The sequence below is a fragment of the Pyrgilauda ruficollis genome, unplaced genomic scaffold, assembly GCF_017590135.1.
Source record: "Pyrgilauda ruficollis isolate IOZ18807 unplaced genomic scaffold, ASM1759013v1 scaffold36, whole genome shotgun sequence".
NCBI lineage: Eukaryota > Metazoa > Chordata > Aves > Passeriformes > Passeridae > Pyrgilauda > Pyrgilauda ruficollis.
The window spans coordinates 3,036,264-3,060,720 of record NW_024525045.1 but is presented as its reverse complement, the minus strand read 5'-3'; the positions used below and the strand labels follow the sequence as shown (position 1 = coordinate 3,060,720).

The following is a 24,457-nucleotide window of genomic DNA, read 5'->3' as shown; positions in this document are numbered from 1 at the left end:
GAGCCATTATGTTCCAGGAGTCACCCTTCCAACAGCCCTCCTGTAGCATCTTGACACATCCGTGTTCTGTCACCCCGTGGTTCAGGGCGCTGCAGGATCACGGGGAGTACCGAGATGCGGGTTACACTTGCGAGCCTTTCCGTCCCCTGGCACTTCTCTAAGATGGTTGTGCATCAGGACCCGCCCCGCAGCGCAGCATCCCCGGCGCCGCACCGGCGGGGCACATGGCGGGGTCACGGGAGCCCGGAGCCGGCCTGGGAGGCGCCCGGTGGGGTCGGGGAGCGGCGGCCGGGCCGCTGGGGCCGCGCTCTGCCCGCGCCCCGCCCCCCGCAGCAGGGCGGCGCTGGCCGGCAGGGGGCGCGCGCGGCAGCGGGGATCGCGTGTGGGCGGAGCGCGGCGGGGCCCGCCCGGCGCGGGGGCGCGAAGAGGGAAGGAGGGCGGGATTGGGGAAGGTCCCGGCGTGCCCGGCCCCCGCCCGCTCTCCCGCCGGGCGCCGCGGCCGCAGTTACTTAGCGGTTGGGAGCGGGCGCTGGCTGTGGCTTTCTTTGCCGGGGAGGGTCTGCCGCTGGACTGCGCGACGCAGCCGCTCCTCGCCTCGCCATGTCTAAGGAAACTAAGAAGCCCTTCCGCCAGAGCATGGCCGAGTGGCGGCAGTTCATCTACAACCCCAACAGCGGCGAGTTCCTGGGGCGCACGGCGAAGAGCTGGGGTAAGGGCTGCCGCGGAGAACAAGGGCGGGGTGAGGCGCCGGCGAAGCCGAGGGGCGGCGGGGAGCGGGGCCGAGCGCGGGAGGTGGGGGGGTGCGGGGGCGGGATGCGGGAGGGCCCCCCGCGGGGATGCGGGGACGAGATGCGGAGGGCCCCCCGCGGGAATGCGGGGACGGGCTGGAGGGCCCCCCGCCGGATGAGGGGACGGGATGCGGCAGGGTCCCCGCGGGGATGCGGGGCGGCGCGCACCAGGTGAGGCGGCCCGCGCGGTGGCGGCGGCGCACGCGCCCCGGTGCCCGTTACAACCGCTGGTCTAAAAATAGCTCCATCCGTGACAGCGAGGGTGGGGGTCGGGGGGAAGGGGGAGTTCCCGGGGCGCGTCCCGAGATGACTCAGCGCCCGCCCCGCAACCGGTGCGGGCCCGCGGGCTCCGCTCCCGCCCGCTCTGCCGGGGGCGCCCCGGGGGCCGCCGCGGTGCGGCCGTGACGGGTTTCCGCCGCGAGGTGCGGGGCGGCCCCGCCCGCGGCATCGCCCGCAGCCTGCGCGTGCCGGGCAGCTCCCCCGCTCCAGCCGTGCCCGATGCCCCCCCGCGCTCCAGCGGCGCACGGAATCCAGAATGAATGAGCGCGAATTGCCTGTGTGCTGGGAGCTGCAGTTCGGGGAAGCGAGGAAAATCCCCAATCCCCCTCCCCAAAAGTTCACGAGCCCCAATTCCAGAAAGTCATCGTTGTGTGTGGTTGTGCGTCATCGTGCTAAATTTGTTCCAGCGTAGGGCTGCTGGGCCTTTTATTTTCTTAAAGGAAGCTTTAAATGAAGGCTCTCCGAGATAAAGCTGTGAAGGCAGTGTTTATTTTCCTCTTTTCAGGTAGTCATCCTATTGCTTTCTTCTGAGCTGGAAAGCATGTTATCGTAATCTGGTTGCTTCCAATAAAAATATTTTGATTTTCCGAGTGTGTTTTCTCATATTAAGCAGTTGTACAAATGCTTAATATTAGGATGTTTCTTCAGTCCTCATGGGACGTATTTACTGACTTCAGAAAATGCTGCGTCTCCTCCCAAAACTTGGATGTAGTTGGGATACTTAATAGTTGTGCTTACAAAACCAACAAGACTCTCAGCGTGGTGTTAAGGAACAGGCCAATACATCCTTGGCCTTGACACGATCTCAATGAATGCTGATGTTGAAATAGCGAGGAGGAGCTTTAAGCGGACGGTGCACGGGGTGTGCTTTCTCTGCCGTGCCAGTGTCTCCTGTCTGTCAGGAGAGGGCCCGAGCTGACAGGAGTTCCCCTCCATTCAGATGGAAATAAGAGCTTGCAGCTACTCTGCCAGTTGAATAGCAAAGGATAGGAAATTTCCACTATGCTGTTGTCTAGTGATCTTTCTGTACAGGCAGGTTTCCTCAAGTGCGTGGGCTGGGTGTGTGGATTGCAGAAGTCTGGCTGTGTCATGAGTCTGAGCAGCACAGACTGTAGATATGTTAGAAATAGCTTGCAAGTTTTTTTGTTTGTTTTTGTTTTTTTGGTTTGTTTTTTTTTTTTTAAGGGGAAGATGAAACCATCTTTTCTGTTTAAACCTATCTAGTAGGATAAGTCGCTTAGGATGTTACTAGTCCATGTTAGCCCAAAGCCAATAGATAACATCTGAAGTTGAGAAGACTTAGTTGGTAACTGAATTTCCACAGTTACTTAAGAAAGTATGTATAGACAGTTGGAATAATTTTACTTCATTAAGAAGTAAAATTATAACTAATAATAGTTACAATAACTACTTTATTTAGTAGTATAGGTGATTGGCATGTGGTTACTACTATATACCATTTCCTCAGCCTGGACCGTAGGAAGTGAATGTTTAGTAACACCATATTTTCAGTGTTTTGTTTGTTTTGGCATTGCGTGATTAATATACTATGCTTATTTAATTATAATCTGACTATTTTGGGGCAAGGTGTGTGGCTTCTGTTTGGTTTTACTTTTCAATGGCAGGACACTAAGTGGGTGGCTCTGTTGGCACAGGAGAATATGCAGGGTTAGGTCTCCTGCTCTTGCAGTCGAGATGTGAGTTTAGAGCTCTCTCACCGACTACAGTTCCTTTTCTGTTGCTGGTCTCTGGGCTGAAAGGCGAGGACATAGGGGAGGGGAGCTCTGGTTGCCAGTCTGCTGGGTTGTCGTGTCTCCAGGGACAGCACGATGAGAATTCAGCTGGCTCTGGTTCTTCTGTGCATATTTCTCTTGTCTCAAGACAGCTTCCTCACAGAAATGAGACAGGAGCAGTAGAGAAGCCGTTAAGTAATTATTCACAGTATGTGCATGTTTTGCCCTAGTCTGACATAGTCTGGGGGGCTTATGTAAATGGTAACTGCAAGGCAGTGATTCTCTGTGAATGCCAATGCTGTGGCACTGGAGTACTCCTCTATCTGCCATTTCCAGTTCAGGATTTGTGAAAAGATCAAACACAAGTGGTTCTGTACTCATTTGTCATGTAACAGAGGTTGCATTTTAGCGTTTGGTGGAGTTGCTTTTTACAGCTTGGTGAAAACTGTATATGTCTCCTCCTGTGGAAAAAAATTGGAGATTTTCGCCTTATTTTTTTCAGACTTGAGGGGTACTTTAGTTTGAATCTTTCACAAGTTGATATCCAAACCTACGCACACTCCCCCCCAAACTCTTCTATTTTTAATTACTTGGCATAATCATTTGTTGTATTAAAAGAGACAGAAAGTACTGGGGAAAAACTGCTGATTTGAGGCTGTGCTGTTCTCAGCAGCAAGGTGTGAGGGATGCTGATAGTCCTTGAAGAGGTGATGGGAGCGAGGGTGGGTCTGCACCCAGGATTTAATCAGGTAGAGCAGAGAAAGGAGGATTCAGCAGGCTGCTGGGTGGGGCCTTCCTGCAAGAAGAAGGAAGATCAGCATCACTTTCTGCCTGTAATGGCAAGGTGCTGTGTCTGCCTGGAGTTAGCAAGGATGCAGTGAGATCATCATAAACATCTTGTAATGAGATGCTCACTGCATACTCAGATGTGTGCCTTGTCTTATAGTTAATTCTATTTGCATAAGTTTAATAAAAAAATAATTTGTGCCAAAAAAGAAGGGCAATATAGACTGTAGCAATACTTCATCTCTGGTCACACTAGATATCATGTCAAGTATATTCAAGTCTTTCTGTAAAGCTAGTTGTGTCAGGTAGAGGTGCCATTGCCTTGAAGTATATAGAAATTCAGACCTACTGAATTTTCTTTTGCATGCTTAGTTGTATTCTTTGGTGCACAGATATGTGTTTGTAATTACAAACAAACAAAGACCCCACCAACAAAACCCAACACCTTATTTCTGGGAAAGCCTTCCACCATGTCAGTGGAAATACACTCTTGTTGGTCACCATGACAAAAGATCCAAGATTCCTGGTTGGAATTCAGTGAAGACAAAAAAAGTGTTGTCAGACTTTTAACTGCTTTTCTGACATGGTTAGTCTGTCTTCTTTATTGGTGTTTTGAGCAGGGATTTACTGTCACTTAGCTTTCTTCATGAGTAGTGTAATATTAAACATTCTGGCATCACTGCCATTGCAGTATTTTATTTTCCTTGGCTCAGAGCACTCTGAAAAAAGGCATCTTGCTTTGTCTTGTAACAGATATCAGTATGCTCTAGTAGTACAGTAAGTGTATTTTGTGGTGGTGGTGGGGTATTCGAAGTGCTTAATCATGGCATTAGACCCGGCTTTTGTGATTCTTTGCAAGTGTTGCACTTAACAGGTTTTATTGTCTTCTGAGCTGGAGCCATGTTCTGTGTGGAGCCCTGGCTTATGGTGACATAAAATATAACATGGGACTGAGGTTGTATTTCTTCCTAGTCTTTTTCTTTCTCCCTCTGCTGTCACCCAAATCTGAAAAACAGTAATTCTTGAGTGTCCAAGAAATAAGATTGAAACATGATTAGTGATTATTTCATGTGTATAGTTAGGTTAAAGTAAGGAAATCATCTGCAGGTGGAGTAAAACTCCTTGATGTTCCTGGTACTGGTAGCAGTCAGTAGGAATGGCACTTGGATGTTTAAATCCCACTTGTTAAATATTCTGGAGGACAGTCATGCAGGTGATAGGATCAGTGCAGCATGGAATCCAACAAACCATAAAAACAGAATTTAATTTTTGTTGTTGCAGGTAATGTTGAATAGTTGCTACCCTGTTTATGGGATTATATTGATACCTGTATATATCTAATTAATTGATACCTGTATATATCTAATTAATTGATATATATTGATATTGATACCTGTATATATCTAACTAAGCATTATGTACAGGTGGATTTGTCAGTATGGTTTATGCCAGAGTAACATGCTTTTCATTGCTTTTGCCATGTAAAGTTTGGAAAGCTTGTATTCCATGGAAATGATGGCCAGGTATGCGATATCTTGCATTTACCAGTTAGAAATTCTAATTTTCACAGTGGAGAGGTGTTTTGATTCATGCAAATGAATTCCAGCTAATGACAGTATTGACTTGTTTGTTCAGAAATCGAAATCTTCCAGATTTGACTTGCTTGTCGATGTGGTTAGGATATGAAGTAGTGGTTTTCATACTGTGATGCCCTGCAAAAAGAAAAGCAAACCAAAACAACTAGGTAAATTGTAATGCAGAATTTTGGTTTTGAGTTTTTCTTGTGTTATCATTTTGGTGTGCAAGATGTTCTACAACAATTGAATTGGGTTGCATGTTAGATGTGGAAGCCGTACTTTGTTTGAAGGAAATATGGAAGATAGCTTTTCACTGTTACTTGGGTACATCTTGTTTCCTGACAAGAAATCCAGTGTTATGTGAAGTTATTTTGGCAGAGTTTCTTGACAGGTTATGGCTTGCTCACTGTGATTAGCTAAGGATAATTAGTACTAATAGGCTCACAAAGAGCAGCTTACTCAGTTTGGAGCTGTTGGAAGTTGCAGAGGGGATTTTTGTTGTTTGTTTTTTCCCTCTTTTTAATGTGGCAGAGTCATGTAAATAGGTCCGTTTAGTGGTCAGTGTTCTGCAGTGCATTTACAAGCTGTATTAAAATAAAGATTAAACTTTGTTGGGCTGGGGGAGGCTAGTGGAACTTCAGGGCCGTGAATAGAAGCAGCCTTTCCAGCCGTGTTGTGCTGCACATCCCCGGTGTTTGGGTGCTGCTGGGAGGTCTGGGCTCGGTGCTGTTGTCACTGCAGTCTCCACACGGAGTGGGGACCACTGTTACCCCTGTTCGGCTGCTCCCTCCAGGCTGTGAGGGGTCCCCAGCTGTGCCCTGCAGCTGCCCTTGGTGGGGAAGGGGTCCCAGCGCTGCCAGCCCCGCTGGAGTGAGGGGCTGTGCCGTGGGTGGGGCACCTGTGGCACCTGCCCTCAGGTCAGCTCCGAGGCCAGGAATGCGGGGATGTGGCAGTGCTGGCCCTAAGCAGGACTCTTCTTTGGGCCATCTCTGCTCAGAACTGCACTCCATGGTGCTCTGATTGCCCATGTTATGCTCATCAGTTTTTTTCTTTTTCCAGTGAAGTTTGGCATGTTTTAGAAATTGAATGCGAGCGTATTCTGAAATAACTTCCCTGATTTTCTTGCTTTTACTCTACTTGCCACTGCAGCTGCTTGTCTTGTCTTACATATCAAATTCTTCTGTTCCATTGGGACTGTTTGATGAATGTGCCGTTCACTTGATGGAAAGTGTACTTTCTAGAGAGTGATGAAAATATCCAGTAGTTGATTAACTTGTATGGATCAAAATGAGAGCTGACCAGAGTTTTGTAAGGGAGCTTTTTTGTTTGGTTGGTTTTATAATACCCAGAACACAGTGGATATTAATCAGAAGATTGTTGTTCTGTTTTAAATCCAGTTAAAGCAATTACAAACTTGTAGGTAAAACACATTGCTGCTGTACCAAATACAGATGCAACTTTTTTAATGGCTTTTGTTGACTAGAATGTCTACTATTTGTTTTTATGTTCTCATTGTAGCAGCTAAATAGCTTCTAAATAACGTTAGCGTTCGTTCACAATAGATGTCCAGCTGTCTAGTTCATTATAGAGTAATCTTGTTTTTGTGTTTGCATACTTTGCTACTTCTAATTGCTGTATTTTAAGTAGCTGATCATTTTCAGTTTATTGCAGATTGGTAGGTAACTTCATTGATGTGTGAGATTGAAAACGAAAACCAAATGGAGAATCCACTGACATTCAGCTGTTTGCTGTTGAGAACTTTACTTAGAGTAAAGAATTTGGAAACCATGTCATTATTTTAATAGATGTACACAGAATTCTTTTGGGAGAAGTAAAACAGGTACTTGGATTTTTAGCAGTCATGGGTTTCTGGGTACCATACTACACTAGAGACTATTTCAGTGCAAAATGCAAGCAGTTTCTGGGACAGGAGCCAGGGCTTAGGCTTCCTTCTGTCGTCTTCCAGTGGACAGTACATAGCCCTGGAGTACAGTTGTGTTTACTTTTGCTCTTGCCTTTTCTGTGAAAGGGTAGAAGGTACTGCACTTGATTCTGTCAAGTGGTAGGATGTTGCATAATGCTTTTGAAGTGCATTTCTTCATACCCGAGTTACATCTCTGGTTTCTGATAGTGCCCTTATAGCTAGAATGTCCAATAAAAATTGAATTTGTTTCAACATTTGGTTATGTTTTTGAATTAGAATGGTTTTAAAGATGGCTCTCAGTCCAAGCATCCAGTCCCCTCAGTACTTTTAATAGCTCCCATTCCTTTTGACAAAGTCTCTGCATGTGTCCTTAAGTCTCAGTCTAAAAACATTTATTTAGGTCCCACATATTTTTTTCATTGGTATTGAGTGCTCACTTAATGAAACCAGTTGAAGCTGGTAATATCTGTATTTGGTGAATTTGATGGGGTTGCTGGATCCCCAGGGTAGATTGGTAAAGCAGGTGTGTGTGTTAGGCTGGATAAATCTGGAGAGAAGGCTTGGTTTGTTTCCAAAAACATATGGCCAAAAGCATTTTCACCCTGAGAAGTATCTTGTAACTGGACGTGTGTGAAGGACTACTCTGTGTGGAGTTCCCTCAAATATCAACTATGTTATTAAAGCACCAATTGCTTCCTCCCTGGTCTGGATCCAGTGTAATAATTTTATCTTTTCCCTCAGTTCTTTCATCTTCCCAACAACCAGATACAAAGCTAAAATTCCAGTAAACAAGTGATAGGTTTTTTTTTTTGTAATGCACTGCTTAGTAATTTTTGCTAGCTTTCCTATATAGCCCAAAGAGTAGTTTTTAATGCTTCTCTCTTAAAAATAGAGATACCAAAATGGACTATAAGCTTTAAGAATCAGAAAGTATTAAGAAAACTTCTTTGTATACATTCCATATGTATGCTAGAGGCATATTTATGACTACAAACATTGTATTGCTTGTTTCCCATTTCTGATTTTCAAAATAGGTAATGGAATTAGATGAAACAAAAATCATAATTTCAGCTTTTTCTTTACAGGATTGATCTTGCTATTCTATCTGGTATTCTATGGCTTCCTAGCAGCACTCTTTACATTCACAATGTGGGTTATGCTTCAGACACTGAGCAGTGATATACCGAAGTACCGGGACCGGATTTCTAGTCCAGGTAACACTGTATTTATTTTTTCATTAACCTCTGTCTGGTTTAACAACTGAGTTTCATTTGTGAGCTCTTTTGAAATATGAACCTCTTAAGGGAAATCATCGTCATTATTCGGTTACTTGCAGGTTGCAAAGGTAAAACTTGGTGTAAGGCAAGTTATATATATTTATAGCATAAATTCAGGCAGTAGCTTTTTGTGGGTTTTTTTGCTAAATTTTGCTGTTTTTTCCTTTAAGTTCCTGTCAGTTGAATTTGTCATGTAGACCACAATTTTGCCTGCAGATCCACACAGCATGCTGATGTAGAAGTTGGTTTATAATTTAATCAAATTGCTGTCAAGCTACTTTAAACCAGTTCTCTTGGATCAGGTGGAAGGCCACCTTGATTAGCGTTTGATACTTTGCAGAAGGTACAGGAAGGCTCTACTGTGGGTGTGATCTGCTCAGGAGCATGTGAGGACTGTGGGATAGAGGCCTTTGCAGAGTTTTTATTACAGTATTAGATAGTTTCCAACTGACATGGAATGTCTGTGGATTTCAGGGATTGTAGACCTGTTTCGTAGGGATCCATATGTGTAAGGGCCCTGTTTATGATGAAGCTAAGTCTGTGTAACATGTAGCTGCCACTGAAAGTGGTGTCTTGCTTCCCTGGTGTACTGCCCACCTGTCTCACTGTTGGCTGCTTGAAGGAACTAATTGGATGTTAAAAAAATCAACCCTGTACAAATAAGAATGAGTAATAAGGTGGTTGTCTTCACCAATATAATAATATATTGGTGGAAGTGAGACCATGTTATTTTTTAAATACTTTTTTTCTTTTGTTGAATGCAAAGCTCTTAAAATGGAGCATCATCTTGCAGCTGTATACACACTTAAGATGGTACAGTTATCTTTGTGTGAGCAAGTTGTAGTTGGGCCAGTGTGATAAATGTCTCTGGATTCTGAACAGAATTTGTTTTGGTGTAATGTTCTGGCTTCTCTAACAAGTGTCATATTGTAAGGGATTTTGTGGATTTGTGCTGTTTTTTCAAGCTAAAAATGGGCTAGATGCTTGAAAGAATAATTGAAAAATAAAAAGAAGAAAAATAAATGAGGGAAGAAGAAGGTGGCTTAGTTAACCGTTTGTCTGTTGTGGAAATCAGAAGCATCATAGTGGATGAAAGCTGTGGGTAGCTGTGGCTTAATGCTGGGCTTGAGTGACATTTCTTCTCTCACATAGTTCAGGGTATTAATTTTCCTTGGCTCTGAAATAAGTCATAAGGGATGTTTGTTTTTAAAAGTATGTATGCCACACTAAGTTTTTAATTGAATTCCTGTAACATTTCTGAATTAAATATCTTTATTAGCCATGTCTTTAGTTACTCATACATTAAAGTTAATCAAGTTGCTTCTTTCTGTTTTAATGTTTCTCCTTAACTCTGTTGTTTATCATTTGCAGTGAAACATGTAATGTTCCTGGCTGTAAACTTAAATTCTTTAAAAAAACCTAAAATCTACACACAAAACATGGATGCCGTAGGTCAAAGGTTCTCTCCTCTTAAGTTAAACGTACTTGGAAATCTCACAATTGCTTTATTTTACAATTGATATCTGAATTGCTTTGTACACTGGGATATAATAGTATCAATTAAATCCAGCTGATTTTAAAACCTTTTTTGTTAAATCCCTCCTGGAATTGTAAAATAATGTGAACTCTTTTACAATCCTAGATGTGATCCTCTGCTGAGGCTGTTAATTCTGTTCCTCTAGAAGTGCTCAAATCCTGCATCTCTCACAGTCTTTGCATCAGTCCTTCAATTAGCTTCTTCTGTAGAATTTACACCATAGTTTTTAGGCAGAATTTAATCCACTGGAAGTGGAGCAGTCCTCTCTTCATAGGATGTTTCTGACATTCCCCTGAAGCAGTAAATCTCTTCAAATTATTTTTTCCTTCATTGATGACTAGTTTAGTTATTTTGTCATATACCCTTTGAAAAATACCATTTAAGTCCTTCATTTACATTATAGTCCTGTAGATAATAATCTCTTATCCCCTAAAAGCTCCTGATGTGTAAAACCCCTTCAGTGATTTTTCAGCCCTGCTATTAATTGCCTTTTATTTTGTTGAATCCCAGTTCAGTGTGAAGGCCAGAAAATTTCTCTAATGGGGCAAAATAGTTTGCAGTCAAAATATGGACTGTTTGTTATTAAGACCTTTACTTGGTGGCTTCCATGGAAATAATTTAACTGCTGTTATTGCAAAAAAGAGGATTTATGATTTATTTGGAATCCTATAAATGACCCAGAATAAAATACACTAAATTGTATGTGGGTTGTTGTTTTTTTCTTTTTTTAAGCTGAAGATGATTTGTTGGCTATGAGTTTCTAGTATAGATGTTTGTTATTTGCAAATAGTTTCTGCCTTTGGATGAGAAGCTTGGCCATTTCTGTAGATAAATCCTTAACAGACCTGGGCTGCTGAACTACATTCTTGATATACTTTACTAAACTTTACTGTGATGGTTAACTACAGTAAGCTAACTTTATCTTACTTTCTTAAGTGTTTGGGTTTTTTTTATAAAGATGGCCTGGGTGGATTTTTTTGGGGGGCGGGTGGGGCTTGTTGCCGTCACCTGTGTGAGTGACAGCTCCTGGTGGCACAGGCTGGGTGTATCAGTGTGCCTTTTGCTTGCACCTGCTGCAGAGAAATCCCTGAGACTGAACTCCGCAGCTTTCTGGGCCATATGCTGGGAAGCAGGGGCAGTTCAGCTCTTGAGAGGGCCACGCTTTATTCCATGGGTGCTTGCCCATCCTCCAGGTGAGGCTTTGGTGATCCATGGGCTGGTACCTCCTGCAGCTCTGGTCTGCCCCAGCAGGCAGCGGGAGGGAGCAGGGGTTCCCGGACACTGATGCTGGCTGAGCCGTGCCCCTGGGGCTCTCTAAAGTGTCTTGTATTCTCCATGGAACAGGTGGCACCTCAACTTTGTTTGAGGGGATGGAGGAGAAGACTGAAAACTAGTTTGGCTTGTCTGTTTTGACCTGGGTAACTTTCAAGCCGTCTTTATGTATAATCATATTTTTAATTTTTATTTCTGGGTTTCTATGAGAATAATACAATCATAGCTTCACTCTGTATTGCCTAAAGCTTTGAACTGTTGCTTGAACTGAAGGTGTTCTGGGTGTGCTTTTGGTATTTTTTCAATTATTTTTCAAGCTTAACTTGCTGAGTGTGGAAAGTGGATCAATAAAAATCTTTGATTGAAAGTGATTAAACTGCTGATTTTCCTTTTCCTAATCACTTGGTTTGGTTTGTGAATTGCAGTTACACGATTTAAATGTTAATTAATATACTGCTGATTTTCATTACTGGCTTCAAACACGAAGTACCTTCCAGAACTGTAGAATATAGGGGTAACATTAATGTTTCTTTACAGATAATAGACATTTTCCAATTTATGTATGTTTGAGTAGGGGTTGGAGTGGTGAAGGAAAGATAAGTTGCTTAGTTCCTAACTTTAAACTTTTTCTTTTTAAGGACTTATGATTTCACCAAAGCCAGACACTGCATTGGAATTTTACTTTAACAGGAGTGACAGCCAATCATACTCAGAATATGTTACTACACTTCAAAACTTCCTTGAATGTAAGTTACTTAAAATTGCACAAGTAATTTAGGAGTCTTAATCTTGAGTATTTAATCTTGAGTATTTAATTTCTTGCTTGTAGTTACTAATTGCTAATGGAGACTAATGCAAGTTCAGGGTTACTGTAGATATGTGTGTTATAAAAGTCTCTATTTTACAGAAAATGGTGAGTATAATGCCTGTATTGGACAGGGAGCCTGAGCATGAGGAATAGTGCAGTACATAATGGAGAGTTTTGGTGATGTGGTTATTTAAAAATACTGTGAGATGTAAAATTACATATGGCAAAAGAATTTAATTCAAGTTTATCAGGAGTTATCTGTTTAGTCTTAATCTAAATTATTTGGTAACTGAGTGAGAGTACTTTAGTCTGAAGAACTTCAGTGTCTCTTTGAAAAATGAGGCACACAAAGATTAAATTAATTGCAATTTATTAATTTTTCACTCTGATACACAGTATCTACACACAGAAATATTAAACCACTGAATTTAGAACATGGAGAAAAGGTAATACAGGATAAATCTGAAGGGTGGAAAAATCACTGGTTTGTCATACGTTATTTTACTTACGTGCCTATATGTATTATTCTAATAATATGGAAATCAATTGAAAATATTAATAAGTTTAACCCCTCAGAAGTTGTTAGTCAGAATGAGGAAGGTGCTGTGAAATCTCTCCTGTGTGCATGAGTTACTTTGTTAGCTACAGCAATACTTGAATCTCTCCCATATTCACAGTTTTGGTGCCTACTAAAAGCTTCTATGAGTAGGCTTTTCTTTCAGAGCTCTGCCAAGGGTTCCTGAGAGGAATGCTGCATTTCATGACTGCCTGCCTCTCGTGCAGTTCTGTGGGTCTTGCATCAAGGATGAACTTTCCCCTTCTCCATTTTACCTTATTAGCTGGGAGCTGGGTGTAAGGGAGGAGAAGAAACTACAAAGTGTCTTAAATGGGAGTAGTTTAGCATTCGTGGCAGTGTGGTCTGTGCACTTCAGAAACACAAAGTGAGAAACAACTTGAGATGTTAGTATAACATAAATTATACTATCTGATGTAAATATAAGGGCAATTTAATATTAATTATTGGAATACTTTCAAATTTTCCTACGTATTTGTAAAAGAAACGTGCAAAGGGAAAATTGGTTGAGTTTCCAGATAAAAACTTGATTGTTTGTATTTTAATACATTATTGGCTTAGCATATGGAGTTAGTTTATGTACAGAAATTCATTCAGTTGTGATTATTGTTACAATTTAAAAAGCAGGAAAGTATTAATTTCTCTGTAATATTCTTTAATTTAAGTACACTGCTACTTGTCTGTAGTCTTTGAAAAAGTGTTTGTTAAGATGGATGTAAGGTACAGTGCTCTGAAAATACTTATTGGAGAAAAGTCTTAGGGAAGTACCAGGATAATTATTTATGGTTTTGGCTGATTATGTGCTTTATACAATTGATTTACAAGCTGTTTTTGTTTCATAGCATATAATGATTCAAAGCAGTCACAAAACATAGACTGTACCCGGGGAAAGATCTTTGATCAGAGTGATGCTGCTGTTAAAAAGGCCTGTCGATTTAACCTCTCTGACCTTGGACAGTGCTCTGGGAAGGAAGATACAAATTTTGGCTATTCTAAAGGAACTCCCTGCGTGCTTGTGAAAATGAATAGAGTAAGTGCCTACTTATTTTTTAGTTCTTAGTACAGTGCTCCTAACTACTGCTGTATGAAAAAATTACTGTGGAAAGCACTGAAATATGTGTTCAGTTTGCTGCTCAAAATATTTGCATTTCTGGAAGAGTGTAATTTACTGAAACATTGAGCAATTCCAGAGAGTAATATGAAGTGACCTTTTAAAGCGTTCTAATACTTACCAGTATTGGCTCTGATGACTTGAACCAAAATATCTGAATCTTGTTTTCAGAAGTATATTGTTCTTTGCTTTTACTTACTGTTCTGTGAAACAGATTCTAGACCACTCTGCAAAGTAAAGTGTTGCACTTCATGTCTGTGTTCGAGACATGTTCAACAATAACTCTAATGCATTCTGTAACTCTTAAACTATGAAAGGTGAGGAAAACTACAATGTATTTGACTTTTCAATGATGTCCTGTTACTGATTGACGAATAATGTGCCTGTTACTTGAATTGCTAACTGATTGGAGCCATTAAAATTACATGCTAAATGTAACTTAAGAAAACAGTACTTTATGTTACTACTGTAACTATTTTGAGTTAACCTGAGTAAACTATTTAACTTAACAATGTTTTAAATCTTAGTCCTAGTTTAAAATTGTGTTCAGGTGAAAATTACACTAGATAGACAGTCCCTGCATGAACTCATATTTAGTGAGGGAAAAGTTCAAATTCAGTTTGTAAAAATTGAAAGTGGGAAAAAGATCTGTAAATATTTTAACTTTGTCTCCTTTAGATAATTGGATTAAAGCCTGAAGGAGAGCCACATATACAGTGTACCCCTAAGGTCAGTTCAGAATGTAAGAAATAAGTGTGTTGTTGATTTTCCTTGTGATTACGATGAATAATGAAGTAGTTTATTTCACTCCTCCCTTCTTCTTAGAGATTTTGTACTTTTGTTTGTGTTTTTCATCTTATGGTTGTCTCATTTAATTTTAGTGTCTTTAATTTCTTCACTGTACCTACAGAAACATTTTTTGTTGTTCTTTCATCCTTAGATGTGTTTGAACTACCTGATTTGGTTTAGATTTGAGGAAAATGCCTACATGTGTATTTGTGGTCTTGTTTATTTATTTATTGTGAGTTATATTTTGTTTTCTCATTTCATAACCTATATTTTTATTTTTTCTCCATGCTGCAAGTGCACCTTAGACAATTTTATAAATGATGGGTAAGACAACTGTGTGTGAAAACTAATGTTACTGCTCAAGTAAAAGTTGCCTTCAAATCAAATATAAACTACTTATAATAACAGCTAATCTTTGCGTATTTGTTATGTACCAATGGATTTACACAGAATCTTTTCTTGCAATTGTAGTAATTATTTTGACTTATGGGTGTTTTTCCTAGGCTGCTTGGGGAGCAGTGAAAAAGTTGGTAAGTTTGTAGCTTGAGCAAGGGGCAGAATCCTGGCTTTTAGCTTCTGGTGATTGATAAAAGTGTAGGCTGGAAAATATTAGCAGTTCATGAGAAGAACACATGTATGGGTTTCTGCCTTCATCCTAGATACCTGTGGTAGGCACAGATTTAATACTTGATTTTTGTCAGGTCTTTGAAAGTTTTGATCTCTCCAGGACAGTCCATAGCAAACAAAGGTGATTCCTCCTTACCTGAGACTGATTTATTTGCTTCCATTCACAAACCCCACATTCTCTTGAACAGAATAAAGGAATTAAGCTCCTTCTACTAGTACTCTTTTTTTGATTTGTCTAATCTATAATTTTTTTTGCAATGTGATATTCCAAACTAGAGGGAATTTTGCCTCTAGCTGAGGTATTGTTAATGACAGCATTTCTCCCTTTGTGATCACATTGAAAGCAAGGTGAATTTGCTGTTTGTAATACACTAGTCTGTATTTTAATTGTTTTACTATTTAAATCATTCTTTTGGTTATTTCCTAGTCTGTATTTGTAGAAGTGATTTCTCAAAGTTCACAGCTTTGAATTCCATAGAGCTGTTTTTGGCCCTCCTCTGTCATTTTTTTGATCATTTTAATGGGATCAAGTTCTTTGATGTGTTTTGCACTACTTAGCTTGGTGCCATCAATGAATGAACTTGGGTTTGCCTCTCAAGTCCTTATTGAAACACAGAATAGGATCCAGAGCAGTCATCTTCATTTCCACCAGAAATGCCTTGTGAGGTGTTGAGAACTAATGTTCAAGTGGTTTATAAAATATTGATGGCAGTCCTATTTTATGATGTATTTCTTCAACTTTCATCTATGGATGCTCTATGAGACAATAGTAAAAACTATACTAAGCAAATTATACTTTTTCTTACCCTCTTAACTGGTTTCATTAGCAAAACAGTAAGCTTGATAACAACTTGGTTGATCATGGTGGCATTTTTTGCTATTTTTTTTCACCCTTTGGGATACATAGAAATTATTTGTGTGTGCTTTCTTGCATCCTCTTTCTAGAAGTACGAAGTTATGCTATTGTATCCACTTAAAATTTTTGTGATCTACACAAGTGTGATGGTTATGATTTTTAAAGTTATTCATCTTACTAGTTATTTAGTGACTTCCAGTGAAGTATTTGTCAGGCTTTGCTGCTTTGAATGCATCGGTTTTATCTTTATTAGCCTATTCTCCCCCTAGCTCATAATAATTTACTTGCTTAGGAAAGCTTAGGTACCAGTTAGAATTCATCCTGTAGATTTACTGTTCACTGATTCTTATATCCATTTCATTTCTTTTTTAAAATATTTCTTACAATTAAGAGTCACAGAGTGGATCAGATTGGATGGGACCACAGTGGTCATCTGGTCCCACCTCCCTGCTCCAAAGGAGGTCATCCTAGAGCCCATGGCACAGAGTTGTGTCCAGACAGTTCTGGAATATTTCCAGTGAGGGAGACTGCACACATTTCCTGGGCAATCTATTCCAGTGCCCAGTCACCGCACAGGAAAAAGGTTCTTCCTCATGCTCAGATGGAACTTCAGTGCATCAATCCCGCATGTATTGAGAGCAATTTGGAGAAGGGTCTGCCTGGACTTAACACGCCATCTGACTTTTAAATTTTTGCTTTTACAAGTCCCTCAAATACAAAATTAGTTCAGTAGCTTCTGTCTGCACATCCTGCCAGTCTTGGCCACCTGAAACATCACTGTAAGTTTTTCAGTGTGGAATTTATGTTCTTAAGGTATTCTCCTGTGAGGTGAATCTTTATTCTCCCTGCACTTTTTATATGGGGTTTTTTTAAAACGGAAAAATTTTAGATAGATGGGTGATTTCAGAGTCAGCACACTTATAGCTGGGGATGCTTCTCCCTCTGCCCTCATGTAGTTGAAGCTGTCATCACTGTAATTTCTGTAGGTGAGGGATGTGTTTGCAGTGTCAGACAGTCATTACAGCTGGTTCTTCCTTCTGCGCCATGTAGGAACTAATCTGCAGTGTTGAGAATCTCCAGAAAGAGAAGCAAACCAGCAGAAGAGTCTGTCTCCAAGTTTGAAGATCAGCATTTTAGGTCTTTAGTTTGGAGCCAGAGTTGTGCCGTTTCACATGTGCTAGAACATCTTGCAGCATTGTTCATTTCAATTTAAAACAACCTTTACTGAAAACTGGTAAATTTGATGGGTTTTTATGTTTTTAAGTAGAGAAAAGAAAAGAAGCCTTAATTCCAAAATACATCTTTTTCTGCTGTTTATTGATCATCTTGACTTTGTGTTAGTATCACTTCGTAGTTTTTGGGGTTGTAGTTGACAAGAATGAAGAATGGCTGTATGAGTGACACTCTATGTGCCTTTCTTTTGTCAGCATACTCGGGATCTGAGTATCTTGCATTTTGTGATAGAAATCTGTTGTTTTACAGTTTCTACTAATGAATATAATTCTTTATCTTCTCCATTTCTTCTTCTCAAGTGATTATAGAGCATTCCTTCCTAAATTCTTTCCTTGGGTCTTAATTATATTATTTCTTTAGTATATTATTTCAACATCTGCTAAATTCTTATTTCTAAACTACAGTTTTAATTAAGACCCAGTTAGAGGTGGAAGTCTGTCTGTCCAGCTACATTTTCTGATTTTTAGATTTGCTGACTGTCAGCAGCTCTTTGTGGAAACTACATGATAAGCAGAAAAAGTGACACTCACTAATGAACAGATTCTTGAAGTTCTTCAGCAAATGCAGCTTGTTTAGGTGTTTTTTAGTTTGCTTTTATTTAATTGTGTAGGGATATTAATTAGGATTGCTTATTCAAGAAGATCTGGAACCCCCCCAGCAGTTGATTAGATAGGCAGCTGCATGTCCCAGAACCTCCCTGCTATTGCACTGATAGCCTATTTAGTGTATAGTGATGACTGCATGCATGCCTGGTATTTAGCTGCTCCAGAAAGCACTACTCCTATTTACTTTGCCTATGTTATTCCATATGCTGATTATTTAACCATTATTTCAGCAACATATTTGAAAAGTAAATATTTTCAGCTGCATGAGCTTTAAAGAATAATGGTGAAAATCAACATATTCCTGCTTAATAGCTATATATGCAAGCTCAAGGTCCAAAATACTTAATAAACTTATATTAATGATTGCAGTAATTTAGACTGCAAAGGTATTAGAATGTGGCCATATCCTAAAAAAAATATTCCATGTTCCTTTGAGGAGGTGAAGAGAAGGTAACCTTGAGCTGTGGCTTGTTCTGAAATATGTTTTGATATTACTGCAGTTGTCTTCTGAGTTTTATAGGGATCTGTTTAAAATTACAGCTGTTGCATATGGGAATAGAGAAACAACAATGAAACTTGCTAATACACTTGGAACTTGTGAATTACATGGAACAAGCAGTGATGTTCTGAATTTATATTTAGCATTTAGGGGTGGTTGTTTTAATGACATTTTTCTTGGTTATGGTAATACATTCAATTTTTTACAGAAGGTTACAATGTGGGTATTTCCTAGTGATATGAACTGGGAGCTGCTTGTTACTCTGCTTGTTACTCCAGGATATACACTCTTGAAGAATGTTGTGTATAGTGAGATGTGTTTGTGTATTGCTATACTGATAACCTGTGTCTGGACAGCTCAATCTTACATACATGTTTTGTATGTTTTATGGATTGAGTGACTCCTTAGTCAGAAATTAGGCAGCAGCTTTGTAGGTAGCTTATTCCAGGATTTGGGCTTGCAGGGGCCAGTTGAGTGGTAAGGCCTGCATCTGTATATATTGTTCCTCTGAGGTGGTGACTCCAGCAGCATCACCATTTTAACCATTTGGGTTTCTTCTTACCTGGCCTGTATTTGAAGGATAGAGCGCACCTAATGTTGGGAATGACAATGTTGAAGAGAGATGTCTGTGGTTCTCTGGGAAGGCTTGTATCATTACAAGCTTGAGAGGCTTAAAAACCTGGCTTTAAACAGCACATGGTTCACCAAAAATACACAGGCTTGCTTGGAGATATTTGGGATTTTAATTATATATGGGGGGTTGGGTTGTTAAATTACTCATTACAGTGAACATACCCCCCTTCCCCATTTCTTTGACTCATCAGTGTGAAGGCAGGCTGTCTTTGACTCGATTGCTAATTTAAGTACTGCTAATCCTTACTGTAGAAGATGTGTGCAGCATGTGACTGTTTGCCAAAAGAAATCTGGTTTGAATTATTTTATGAGTTTGAAAGTCAGCTGCCCTTTTTTAGGTATCTTGCAGTTCATCATTGGGTTATCATTTTAATTTTGTGTTCATTTTTATGCAAGCAAATGTTAACTTCTACTTTCCTTGCTGTCTGCGATTGCAGGAAGAAGGCATGGTTAACATAAATTATTTTCCTCCTAATGGAGCAATGGACTTGATGTACTTCCCATACTATGGGAAAAGCTTGCATGTAAGTATCCCTTAATGATTGTCTTCACTTTGTGTTTTGTTTCTGTGTGCCTTTACAGTTGCTAGTAGCAGATTAATTCTGAAGTTTGAACTTTGTAATGAGGTACTGCCAAGGAATATTGCAGATGCAGACGTTGCACAGTGCTCAGTGAGGCTGGAGACGTGCTTTGGCAGACTTGAACAAACTGGGCATTGTCCTAATGGAGGAGTGGCTCTACACCAGCAGTCTTGAGAGTGACTGCTCTTTTTTGCTCATTGAAATCTTTTGGAGTCTTTTTGAGTGCAGGGAAAGGCGGGAGAAGTAACCTGTCTTCATGTTACAATACACTTTCTAGTAGTTAATCCTTGGCGTTCCTGTGTAGGATATTAAGTTTATAAGTCCTTATGGTGTTGTTGATTATATTTCTTTGTGGCTCTGCATGTCATGCTTTGTATTTGCCCTGTTTTATAAAAAAGGACTTCAATGTAGCAGATAGGTTTGGGGTTTTCTAAAATTATTGTTGTAAAAACCCTAAACTCACTACTTTATGAACACAGTATACATAGAATTAAAACTCCACTTGCTTTCAAAACTTGAATTTAATATTTTTATTTTCTTGTATCAATTTGTGATCACTGTATGCAAAAAATCTGTACCATCTATAAACCAGAAAATTATATTGCCTCTTACTGACCAAGTTATTTAGTCTAATAAACACTGTTCACCATTGAAGATAAAGGTATTTTTTCAAACGTAAATCTGTTAGATCCATAGTGTACCATGGTGGGTGGTTGTAATTGCACCAAAGTGATTTTTGTATTAACTTACTCCTTTCTCAGTTATTTTTCCAGTGTACTCTATACTTGCAGCAGTTTCATAAACTTTTTTAACCTCCCATGGCTTTTACTAATGTGGAAGGAGCTTGTTTTCCTTCAACATTTGCTTTCATGTTACTTCTGGGTAATTCTGTATTTTTCGTTTTGTTGCCATGTTATGAATTGGTACCCCATCTATTCACTTAGGCATGCAAATTAAAGAGAGATTGCCTGTGCTTCCAACAGCTGGAGTCAGAACACGTTCTATCTTGTTCTTGGAATAAAAGAATAGGGAAAGAGAGCACCTTTTATGCTCTTTAATTCTGCCTTAACAGTGTATAATAAGCTCCTATTTAATTCATAAGCACTTTACAAGAAAATGCAAGTTCTTATTGAATTGGATGTGAGGCACAACATTGCCTTGACAAAAGAATGGAATTGGTTCTGCTCTCATTCTTAAATTTTCATTTTTACAGTAGTCACAAGTTGTAATTGTTCCACCAAATATAACTGACCAGTAAGGATAGTGTCAGGATGTTCAAGGAAAGGTTTCTGTATAAAGCTATTAAACAGATAACACCTTTCAGAATGGTTTGTTGCTGAAAAAGTAAATGGGACAGGGGAGAAGGGAAGCTGGCTTAGTAGTATTTGTTGAACCAGGCTTTTGGGAAAAAAACCAACACTTTAAACCCTGCTCAAAAAGTTGCATTCTGTAGCAGATTACATGCACCCTGCCAAACCAAACCCAAAACAAGCAGAAGAGTGGAAGACACTCATTTCTGAGGTTATGTCATTGAAGGTTTCTAGAAGAATTGGAACTAAAAAAGTAGAAATTCATGTGCATTTTGAAGATACTGTCTGTGACTCAAATTATGTTGAATATATTAGTTAAGAAATAGTGTGAAGAATGTATTTCTAACCTGGGAAAATAAAGTGCCTTACCTGAATCAGATTGGACTTTGAAAAGTTGGGTTCCTAATTAGCTTTTTCTTAACTGTTCTGATGGATTAAATGTTAATTTAATGCCAACTTATTCTGGTCTCTCAAATATTTTCCCCATCTTTCTGTTTACTAGGCTCACTATTTGCAGCCTCTCGTGGCTGTTCAGCTAGCAATTTCCCCCAACGGTACCAAAGAAGAAATAGCAATTGAGTGTAAGATCCTGGGCTCCCCTAATCTAAAAAATCAAGATGACCGTGACAAGTTTCTGGGACGAATTGCCTTCAAAGTTCTGATGTCTGAATAGCTGGAGTAAGCACTCTCCACCAAGTAAATGTTGTGTTGTCTGTTTTGTATCAGCTGGACATGCCATTCTAGGATATGAGACCACCTTGAAGAATGTTAAGGTGGTTTATGGCATTCAGGGTAGCATAATAATATGCTTCCAAATTGTATGTTTAAATTCCCTTAAAATAAATGCCTATCCTGCTTTTTGCCTGCCCTGTTGGAACAGTGTACAGACTATAGTTATGTCATAGGGACCTGTAAATAGCTGTTTTCAAACACATAATAATGGTGACCTTTGTCCTGCTCTAAAATGTGGTTTTATCCTCCAAGTGAGTGTCTCAAGCTTAATGTGCTGTGCTCTGTAAATATTGTATTGATTTAACACTGGTTTAACTGTCATATCTCAATGCAGACACAGTTAGAGGGATAAATAATAAATGGTACCTGATTGACATAGTGATTTCTTTGTAAGAGTAAACACCTCCAACATAAATTGTGTGTATGGGAGTGGGTGGGTCAGTGGATGGATGGCTGTGTGGAGATGCCTTAAATTGTAGACTGGGTGGCGTGGGAGAACTGAAGTGGATTTTAAGAGTTGGTATGAATATCTGAAAGTAAGTGCTCAACTAGTACTTTCTTGTGCTTGTCACTGTGCAAGTATTGTGTACATGTAATACTTGGTATAGAGTTTGGTGTTCTAGCTGAGGAATTGAACCTTTCTTTGTGTTGTTAATTGCTTGTAATATGTGGAGCACAAATAAAATCTACAATATTTTGAAACTTTTTAGTTCAGAAATATCAATAGAAAACAATTTAAATAGTTTAGGATCCTGGTAACAGTTGTTCAACAGAGCTGCTTGAAAGAAGTGGCCTCACTATTGTGGGAATAGGCTTTGATTTTCCAATTAAAAAAAACTCTGGAAGAACCTCTGTTTAAGAAGAAAAAGAAAGGATTGTCTTGATTAAACATTCTTGTTTAATTTATATATCTGTTTTGTCGCATCATTTTAACATCTCATGCCTTCATCTGCTCTTTCATCTTGAACTCTGTATGTATTTCATCATCATCCATTTGGAAAATTGGTGTAATCAACTGCTTTGTAGAAATACCTTGTTGACTTTGGGTTAATTACTTGCAGTGTAACTTAAAGTGCAGCTGCTAAAATGACTACAACCAGACTGGTTTACTTGTGACTGCTGCTCACTTTGAGCCAGGCTGAGCCATGCTATTGGGCTGACTTGGGCAGTTGAACTGACATGCAATTTATATTACTCTTCCCCAAGGTTTTTGTCTTTCAGTCTTGGGGGGGGTGGGCTTGAGCTCATGGTTCACATTCTGATGTCTTCCCAATATTAAAGACCACAGCAAATCTGCATTTGTGTAAATACCTGTATGTTGTACTAGTTAGGCCCAAATTTGTTACATAACAACTTTTATACCTAATTATTACAGTGGTTTTTAATATTTTATTTAAACAAATTAAATGAAGGATTTCTAAAATTCAAGATCCATTCTTAATGCCCTGCTTTAAGTTTGGGGCCAGTCTAAGCCACATTAGTGAAAAACTTTTAACAGCTGTGCAAGGCTACACTGATGCACAGTTGGAGGAAGCTGCTCTTAATGGGACTTGAACAGTGTCTTAAACCTCATTAAAAATAGATTTATATTGATCTGATACCATTCAGCATGCTTTTTGTTGTCTACAAAAGAAAGTTGTTGTTCCTACAATAGGCAATGAATATTTTTGTAATAATGGCATGCATTAATACTGAATGAGATGTTCTTTCAAAATATTCCATTACTAATGTTTTAAATGATGCACTTTTAGAGCTGGGATACCTGGCTTCTTGAAGATATGACTAATTGCTTCTCCGTGTATTAATACTGCCTGAAAGTATTTTAATAGTTGTGAGGGACCTTAAGTGTAGATGTTGCATCTGACAATGAAAAGGACTAGCTTCATGTAAAAACTTCTCACATTTGTGTTCACTTAGGAATGGTAAGAAGTTCTGGAGAAACACTCAGTTTTCAAATGAGCTTGTTTTTTGCAACAATTTCTCTTTTGACTTATCTTGTCTATAGACAAAGCATGAAATGGCAACTTTTCACCAGCACTTTTCAGACAGGTAAAACTCAATAAACTCCTGTTCTCCCTAGATTCTGTAGAAGTGTTTTTTGTTGGTGGTTTTCTGTTATTTTTTTTTTAAATTTAAACATGTCAAGATTATCAGTTGGGGGGGGGGGGAGAAAGCTGAGCCCTTCCAAAAGCTGTTTTTTTCTTTCAAAATAAGCATGTAAATTGTATGTGGGTAGCAAGTCTAGTGTTAAGCTATTTAATCAAACTGAACTTCTAATTTTTATTTCTGTGTCTTGAGTAGGTAAAGGATACAGCAATTATCTGTAAACAGGTGTACAGACTATTAGGATAAAATTACTGTTTTCCTTCATATGAACTTTAGAGTAAAGGTTTCTTAGCCTTCATTTTAAATTATGAATAAAGATTTAAGTTAACTACCATGTTACCAGAAGCCTGAAATGTTTAACTTTTATACTGGTAAATTCTTACTAGGTAACTTTTAGTGCCTTCAAATCTGGAACAAAGACTTAATTTCAAACCTGTAAAATTGCCAGCGTGTGCCCAGATCAGCTGAGGTGCCTTCTCCTTGCCATGCCCCACTCGCCCTGCCGCCGCCCACGTGAACACACACAGGGTTGCAGGGGAAGCTGAGGAGAAGCTTGTCAAGAGACAGAATGAGCTGTAAGGCTTTATTTACATCCATCCTGAAGTGGGTAAGGTGATCCCTTGCGGACAGATGCCACCGACTAGTAATTACTTTTAGCTGGGGATGATGCTGCTTGTAGAACAGTAGAGAAGAAAGCTCCTTCCTTTTGTACTGAAATGCCTGCTGTAGTAGTTCCCCAGCAGTAGAGAGAAAATCTGGATGGAAATAAAGAGTAGAAGGAAGAGTTGTATACTAAAGGGGTTGTGAATTAGTATGGAAA

General features: G+C 39.6%; 1 protein-coding gene across 2 annotated transcripts; it reads left to right on the top strand.

The window, feature by feature from the left end:
- The first annotated feature begins 418 nt into the window (after positions 1–418).
- Positions 419–23,610, top strand: ATP1B3 (ATPase Na+/K+ transporting subunit beta 3). 2 transcript variants are annotated; one of them, XM_041475611.1, is made up of 8 exons: positions 419–709; positions 8,173–8,301; positions 11,812–11,919; positions 13,398–13,585; positions 14,345–14,395; positions 14,959–14,985; positions 19,346–19,432; positions 21,302–23,610. In XM_041475611.1, exons 1-8 carry the CDS (start codon positions 601–603, stop codon positions 21,470–21,472), a joined length of 870 nt encoding a protein of 289 aa, XP_041331545.1. In that variant the 5' UTR covers positions 419–600; the 3' UTR covers positions 21,473–23,610. The 2 variants fall into 2 exon arrangements, with proteins under 2 accessions (XP_041331545.1, XP_041331546.1); XM_041475612.1 differs by lacking the exon at positions 14,959–14,985 and having other exon boundaries at positions 420–709.
- Positions 23,611–24,457: the final 847 nt, after the last annotated feature.